General features: G+C 27.7%; 1 protein-coding gene across 1 annotated transcript; it reads right to left on the bottom strand.

The window, feature by feature from the left end:
- Window positions 1–948: 948 nt before the first annotated feature.
- Window positions 949–2,246, bottom strand: LOC107952656 (ethylene-responsive transcription factor ERF021). Its single transcript, XM_041086223.1, has one exon. The coding sequence runs from the start codon at window positions 1,921–1,923 to the stop codon at window positions 1,387–1,389; it is 537 nt and encodes a 178-aa protein (XP_040942157.1). The 5' UTR covers window positions 1,924–2,246; the 3' UTR covers window positions 949–1,386.
- Between the last annotated feature and the right edge of the window lie 6,593 nt (window positions 2,247–8,839).

The raw sequence follows: 8,839 nt of genomic DNA, 5'->3' as shown, positions 1-8,839 counted from the left end.
TAAATTTGTGTGTTCAATTTCTCAATTTATTCCGCTATTTTTTTACTTGTTGCTTAATCGGGTCGATTCCAACATATATAATCATTTCAATTAATATTTTTATTAGGTATACATTAGTGGGTGTGAATATTTTTTTTAAATGTATATATATTTAAAATATTTATTTATTAAGTGCAAATGTATCATTTTGTTGTTAGAGAAATATTAAATAAAAATGATGTAGATATGTACAATAAGTAATATTTAAATAACAATGTAAATTAAAATAGTGAATTAATTATTTTAGGAATTTTTAAAAAAAAATAGTTTTTTAATGAATTGAATGTTTTTTTAAGATATTAAAAGCTACGAAATTTTTGGACAATGACCATTATTGCTATATGGTATCAATATATTAATTATAAATGAAACATTTAATACCCTATGTAACTCAAAAAACTATTCCAACAGGATAAATATACCATTTTTGAATAAAAATTTTGCTACAGATTATATATAGGGAGAGTATTCGATGCACTGTCGCTGCATAAGTTCCATACATTATCAGTGAATAATAATATGACACTTCATCATTAAAAAAATAGTGGACTTATAAATAAATATTGATAATTTTTAATTAAATATAATTAATTATAAGTAAATGCTAAAACACTAAACTCGAGATTTTAGACCCTAAATTTTTAAACTCAAATTTTTAAATTTAATAGTTATTAATATTTATTTACAATGGTTATACCTAATATTTAATTATGTTTAAATAAAATTATTAATATTTATTTATAAGTCTTCTATATTTTTATTTAAATAATAATGGTGTATTATATTATTATTTATTAACGGTGCACACCAATAATACATCAAATATTAAAATTAACAAAATAGAGGCGCACCCCGGTATAAAAATGCAGAAAAGATGTGGCCATTTCCTATAAATAAAAAGTCGAAGAAAGTAAAAGTCCCCACCGAAATAGAAAATACAAATATCAAAAAAGATATTGTGATCATAATCCAAAGATCTTAAAAATATTAAACACAATCATATATATACTATCATTTAAATAAGCAGCCAATACGTGAGATGATGGTCCTTCGATAGATTGAAGAAGATAAATTATAGGCACTGGAGGATGAAAGATCCATCCAATCGTGTTCGCAATTAAATGGGACCCCGCCGCTAAGAACAAGTGGCTATTCCATCAAATAAAACCAATTATCCTCTCAGCTCTCACCTGTCTGCTCTAATTCTGATGTGCTAATCATAAACCACCACTCGTGTTTTTCCATACATGTAAAAAGAAAAAGAAGAAGCAACTATTCTTGCTGTATAACTATATATATATGTATGTTTGTTTATACGTATTTGCTAGTAGTATACTATTTACTTACCTAAGTATCCCAAAGAGAATCAACTTGCATATCTTCCCACTCATTCTCCTTATTCTCATTGCAAAACATCATTGCTTCATCCATCATGAATGCCTGCGACATTTGCATCCACATCTTGGGAGAGTCCATAGGGGACTCATTGATAGCCTGAATTTGGCTCTGCGACAGCCTCACCGTGACCGGACCGGTGCTGCTGCTGGAGCCTCCAGTGTCGGGTACAACCGCATTAGTCCTGACCCACGAGGCTGCCTCGTGGGCTGCCTTTCGGATATCTTCAGCGTTGGAACTGGCTGGCTTGGGAAGACAGCTCACCAAGTCAGGGAAGTTAAGACGTGCCTCGCCACCCCGAAATTGTAACGCCGCGACATCATAAGCTGAGGCTGCCATTTCAGGTGTCTCGAAGCTTCCTAACCAGATTCTTGTCTTTTTTCCAGGCTCACGAATTTCAGACACCCATTTACCCCATTTCCTCTTACGAACGCCTCTATAGCTTGAAGGTAAGCCGCCCCGAGCACTGCTGTTATTCTTTCCTTCCATGAATGCAATATTGATTGTTTGGAATGTAATACAGCTAAGGGTATTTATACAAGTGCTGGGATTACTATTAACGAACTACAACACTGAAAATCTTGGAGGAAGTAAGCTTCCAAGCAGCTGCACAACTGAAAAGGATTTCCAACAGATATGTGCATGTTAAGATCAATATATGAGATCCAAAGGAATTTAAAAATCTCTTCTGTAAAAAAAACCAATCAACGGATGACAAGCTCGTAAACTTGTTTTCTTCTTTTCTGAATGCTTATATTTGGTGGTAAAAGGAAAAAACAAAATATCCTAGGTGACCAACACAGAGTTTCCTGTTGAAGACGCGGTTTGATACAAGGTCAATGTGGGAAATTAGGGCTTTGGATTGCATTGGACCCACTCATCCATTCAAGAAAAAAAATGAAGGCTTGAATGAATAGATTTTTTTCTGCAATTAATTTGATCAGTCTAACGAATACTCTCTGATTCCTACGCGACTTGTTTAGGTAACCGTCTCTCACTTCCTCTTGGAATACCGGCAGCTCTATAGTAATTTAATTTCCATATCTGTCTACAGTTTATATTATTTCTCATATTTAAATCTAATTTATTTTGGAATAAAAATCAAATTTATACATAAATTTTGTTTCACTTTAGTATATGAACTTAGATTTGATGCAATTATATAAATGAAACTTGAATGGCAATTTATATGTATATGTGAAAATTTGATTTTAATTCAATTGTACATATTTTAAAAAATAATTACATACATTTACTTTCTTATTGAATTAATATAATTATTTGTGTATGCAATATATCAATGTAAAATGGTGTTAATTTGATAATATTGTTAGTGATTTGTGAAAATTGAATCAAATCAAAATTTCATGCATAAAAGCACACAAAATCAAAGTTCGTCTATAATATTACACATTAAATCAAAGTTCATATATAGTTTTAATATTTATCTATTTTATTTTTATATAACTTGTAACAATTAGAGTGTGTTTGAATGCTAGTGTCTAATTCTCTAGATATGTTTTTAGTGATAAATAGAGTGCAATTACATTATAATTTTTTATGTCAAACAATAGTATAGATTGTAATTATACACAACATAATTTTTAATTCTAAAAAAACAATTATTATAAAAATTATGAATATTACCTCAGAAAAAATATTCTCTAAACAAGTAATAAAACCTAAAATCAAATTATTGTATATAATACATTAGTCCAAGAAAGTATTCGACACTATGATTACTAATAAAATTAACAAGAAAAATAAACATTCCATGTAATTTTATCTAATTACTTAAGAATTCATATTTTTGGTCATTCTCTCTCTAGCATTAGACATATACTCATTGTTATCATTGATTGGCCCTTGACCAAGTACAAATAATCAATAACAAATATAATTAAATTAAATTTAGTATAAATAAATTATAATAAATACTAGGGATAATGTTAAATTTGGCACTTCTACTTTTATAAAATGTTCATTGTGGTACATATATTTTGAAATTGTCCAATGTGGTACTTAAATTATCAATTTGTGTATTATTTAGCACCTATATTTACGTAAAATGTCCAATACAATACCTATATTTTGAAATTTTCCAATGCGGTGCCTAAAATATCAATTTGTGTATGATTATATGGTACCTGGAGTTAACTATGTTAATAAATGCTAAACCATCCAACTAAAAATCAACATGTGAAAATTTTTCTTTTTCCAAATCATCAATATCACATGGTTAATATATCATTATGTGAAAAACTAAATAAAAAAATAAACTAAATTAAATTTAAAAAATAAATAATTGAACCTAAACCACATGTAGTTAAGAAAAAAAAGTAAATACAAGACTTACAAAAGCAAAAACATCATGTGTTCCGTTAAAGTAAATACTAAATGCATCTTCTCCGAAAAGCTTCTCATTTGAAATCAACCGAAAACTTTCTCATTTGAAATCAAGGTTCCAACACATGAAACCATTTTGATTTTGATTTTTTTTTTAAATTTCCTTTCAAAAACTTTACCTTCTTAACTTAAAATGAACCTAAACATTTTAAAAGTAAAAATTGGAGAATCTAGTGAAAATGAAGTTATTCAACCTATCATTCAAGCTCAATAAGTCAAACAATAGATATAAATTTTGAGAAAGTTTAGCTTGTATAAATTAAAAAAAGGTAGAAAATTTACGGCTTTAAAAATTTTGAATCTTTTCTTAGTTAAAAATTGCAAGCCCAAACCTATTACTTCTTTGCTCTTCAAATCTCCTCTGAGAAAAATTTGAAGCAATGAAATTGATGTTTAAAGTTAAATTTATGTTGTTTAGATTTAGTTATTTGTTTTTTTAGTTTAGTTTAATTTAATTTTTTTATTTAGGTTTTTATATTATTCTTATGGAATTGATGATTAAAAAAATGAAATTTGCGCATCAAATTTTCATTGGTTGGTTTAGTATTGTTAATTCTAGGTACCATAATAATACACATATTAATAGTTCAAGTACTACATTGAACATTTTCAAATATAAGTACCACATAGACATTTTCAAATATAAGTACCACATAGACATTTTATGAAGGTACATTTACCAAATAATATACATATTGATAGTTTAAGTATCACATTGGACATTTTATAGAAATATATGTACCAAATATTACATTATCCCTAAATACTATGTTATTTAGTTTATTAGAAGTACAAAAAAATATATAAGAAATTAGCTTTGGTCAATAAATTTATTAAATTATTTGAACAGGATTAATAAAATAACATATAGTTATATTTTAAAATATATAGTAAAATTAAGTTACTATTATTATCATATAAAAATAATTTATTAAACTTAAATAATGTACAAGTTTGGAAAGACATAGGATAATTGGATTTGATTGTAATTATTTATAAGTATTCATGTGATTAGTTCATTCTAACTTTCCCCTAAAAATTAAAAAGTATAATTGGGAAACTCTGATTACACTCAACTTAGTAAGGCTCACTAAATATTGTAGCTTTCAAACATACCATAAATGTGTAACAAAAACAATCACACTCAAATCCAAACACATGCTAATAAAGAGTTAATTGCAATAGGCATTTCCAAACTATAACTCTTATTCTAAATTGGTTCCTAAGCATCAAAAGATTCTAATTGCATCCCTCAAATTCTCAATGTTATATCAATCAACTCCTTCCGTTATTGAAATCATTAATTATTTTTAAATGAAAAAAATTAGATTGCTTTCTTTTTTTGGGTTTATATTATTTTTAGTTTTAACTTTTAAAAATTATGTAACAACATTTTGCTTTTCTTTAAAAGTTTCATTTTAAATTATGCTATATAAAATTTGATAGTTAAATTAATAATTTTAATAACAAAATGACTTTATTAATATAATCTCAATAATTTAAAGATATAATTAAAATATTTTAAAGTTTGAAGATTAATTTATAATGAAAACCATAATCATTTAATTAACTCCTTAATAAATTATGTTATATAAAATTTAAGATGCCCTTTATGTAATTTTTCATCTCATCCCAAGTTATATGTCACTTCTTATTAATTTTTTATTCTATTTATATTCATGTAGTGTAATCGTTTACATTAACACTACGCAGTTATGAAAACTTGCGTAATCAGCTACTGCTTTTTGTTTTTTTAAGTCAAAGGGTGAAGCTGTCACGAGCAGCTGTTTTTCTTTCTGTATAAAATTCAAATCAATATAAAAATATTAAATTTAATTGTAATTTCCATGTTATATTTACTGCTATATCTTTTGGTTATATTTACTATAAAGATGTTTCATTTATTTGAGCTTTTAATTTTATAAAAAAAAAGTTATTTTGATTATTCATTTAATTTTTTGTTAAAACTTATGTTGTTTGTTAAATCACTCAAAATAAATGAAAAAAATAATATATGTTAACTTTGCTGACATAATATCCATGTAATCGTTCACGTGTATGCATAAGCAAATAATTAATTTTTTAAAAATTTAAAATATTAAAAATACTTTTTTAATGTTTTTATACTTTTTAAAAAAAAATTTAATTTACTAATTTTTTAAAAAAAATTTAATTTTTAAAAAAATTAATTAATTACCGACGTGACATCAACAAAGTTAAAAGACATTAATTTTTTTCATCATTTTTAGGTAATTTATCAAATAAAATAAACTTCAAAATTAAAAAGACGAACAATTAAATGAAAGACTAAAATTAAATTTTTTAAAAAAATCCAACGACTAAATAAATTATTATACATCCTTTCAATAATACAAAACTAAAAGCTCGTTATAACCCAACATTGGAATACAACATTACACTAAATGACGCTGAAGCAAATAAAAAAATAAAAAAATAAAAAAATAAAATAAAATAAAACCAACACCAATGATTCAAAGCTACGCAGCTAGCTAAGAACTAAACAAAATATGAGCAAAGAATGAATCTCAAAACATGAGGATGATACAACATAATCGACTAAGCAATAAAAGAAAACAAACAAATTAACTGCTTTTATCAGTCTTACGGATAACCTCTTTTATCACCTTCTCCGTTCACTTTGTTTTGATAAATGCTTCCAATGCAATTTTTTTTCTCAATGTTCCTCCGTCTTTGAGTAACTAATTCTTTGAATATCTTTTTTCATGGATCTAAATCCATTAGGTTATTACTTTGAACATAATGAATAGTTCCAGTTGTAAGATAATGAAAGACCTAGGCAATTTCCCTAAATCATTTAAATAAATTCTTCCAATGCAATTCTTACTCTCAAAATTCTTTTGTTCTTGGTAATCAATTTTTGAATCTCTTTTGCAATAGTTATAGAATTCATAAACTTAGTACTTTTGAATAATTGAATAGTTCCAATTGCAAGATAATAGAAGATCTAGACAATTTCTTTGGATCATTTGAACCTTTTGAGTTCACCCTTGCATGATTTTTTCTAGTACCTTAGATTTTGAGCCTTTTTAGACCTCTTTCTTAATATTTCACTTATGTGCTTAAAGTTATATATTTTTTATCTTAGCCTATAGAGACTTAAAGCTCATTTCTAACCCTTTTGTTTACTTTAAATGCTTAGTGTAGATTGTATTTTCTTTGTGTCTGTATGTGCATGTGTGTGTGTTGAAGTACTATTGGAACCTACAATTGATGATTGCAAAGTAAATGCTAGTTGTAGTGGCCATTGAAGGTGGCATACTATAACAACACAACTTAAAACAAGAACCTAACAAATTGTTTATGTAGTCTGATTTCCCTACATCTGTTGAGCCTAACTCAATGAGAAAATCCACAATCTTTAATCCCAATACAACAAGTGATTTAAGTCCTATTACACTTCGGTATAACAACCTTACTTTTGTATCTAAAGATCTAGTTTACTCACCTCCAAGTTCTTCCCCTTGAGAACTTAAGCTATAAACCAAGCAAAAAACTTGTTTACACTCTCAATGCACTCGCAAATACAATTTCCTTAATAAATAGAAAGTGCTAAAAAATGCGATAAAATCACCTTAAAAGCCTTCCTAATATATAAGCTTTCAAGACTTACTGCCATGCTAGATTAATTACAACCAATTCCATAATAAATCAGTAGCTAAAATGGCTAAGGTTATATCCTAATAATGTCCAAGATACTTAAAAAAATAAATGAATATCATCCTTCAATGTTGCACAACCTAATCTTCTTATAAAATGGGATCTAATCGCTTGATCTGATCTAATCTGATTTGATCCAATCCTCAAGATATCGTTGTAAAGCCTTGATTTTCAGAAGTTTGATTTTGGGTCGAATTTCTTAAACCAAGCCATTCGGGAAAATCAAATTCGAACAGATATTGATAATAGGAACAGTAGTGGATTAGTGGTTTATTGATTAGCTAATGTTCATTGAGTAGGTGCTAATTAGTTAGACTTGAGAAACTAGAATTTAAGGCTTATGGAATAAATTGTAAGGTTAGAAAAATTAGAGAGGTTAATGTGTGAAAAATAGAAAATAGGGTTAGATGGGTGATCGGCTATTTAACATCACAACAATTATGTGTAAGCGTACACTGTCGATGCAAGTATAGTAGATAGATATGACTCTGTCGGATATCGATCCCACAAGAATGATTGTCTCTTGTTTATCAATGTCAGTGCAATAAATTGATGGAATCGAGATAAATTGTGAGAGAAGGGATCGAAGCAATAACTTGAAAACAACAAGATAAAATATGATAATGATAAACTGGAATCCCCAACATGAATATTCAACAGAATGCTAAGTGCTCACAAGGTATAACAGGATAGGTGATTGTCGATGCATTAAATTGCCATGAATATCTTACCAATCTTAACGTCTATATTTAATCAAAGGTTTAAACATGCACATTAGCCACACCTTCCGGTGATGGCAATGGAATACTATGAAGAACAAGTGGATTAAATTCCTCTAATCCTTAAGCAACTTCTATTGTCATGCTTGTTAGCTTGAACTATCACTGCACCTTCTAGTGCCAGTGACTGTAATAGCACTTCCGTGCTAAAAACATTCAACCCAAAGATTAAACAGTAAAAGCAATATTGAATAAAATAACATTTAACCTAGAAATCATGCATACTTCTATACTAACATGAAATAGAAGGTAATCACCAGTATTTAGAAAATAAAAATAAAAGAAACAAGTGGAGAATACTATTCCTAGACAACTCGACTTGAATCTGTCTATTCCTCCTTGTGTCACACTTAGAGCTCCTCGTCAAGAGCTGGCCTACATCCTTTTCACGTCGATTCACCCGTTGGAGACTTACGCCACCACATCCGAAAGCTTCAAAGGATAGGTTGAAGAAGATGATAATCCAAAAAAACTTCCCTTTTTTTCTTTTTATGTGAATATTTATATTATTTTCCAAATAG

This window comes from Gossypium hirsutum, chromosome A02 (genome assembly GCF_007990345.1).
Source record: "Gossypium hirsutum isolate 1008001.06 chromosome A02, Gossypium_hirsutum_v2.1, whole genome shotgun sequence".
In the NCBI taxonomy this organism is placed as follows: Eukaryota; Viridiplantae; Streptophyta; class Magnoliopsida; order Malvales; family Malvaceae; genus Gossypium; species Gossypium hirsutum.
This window is presented reverse-complemented; position numbering and strand designations above follow the sequence as displayed.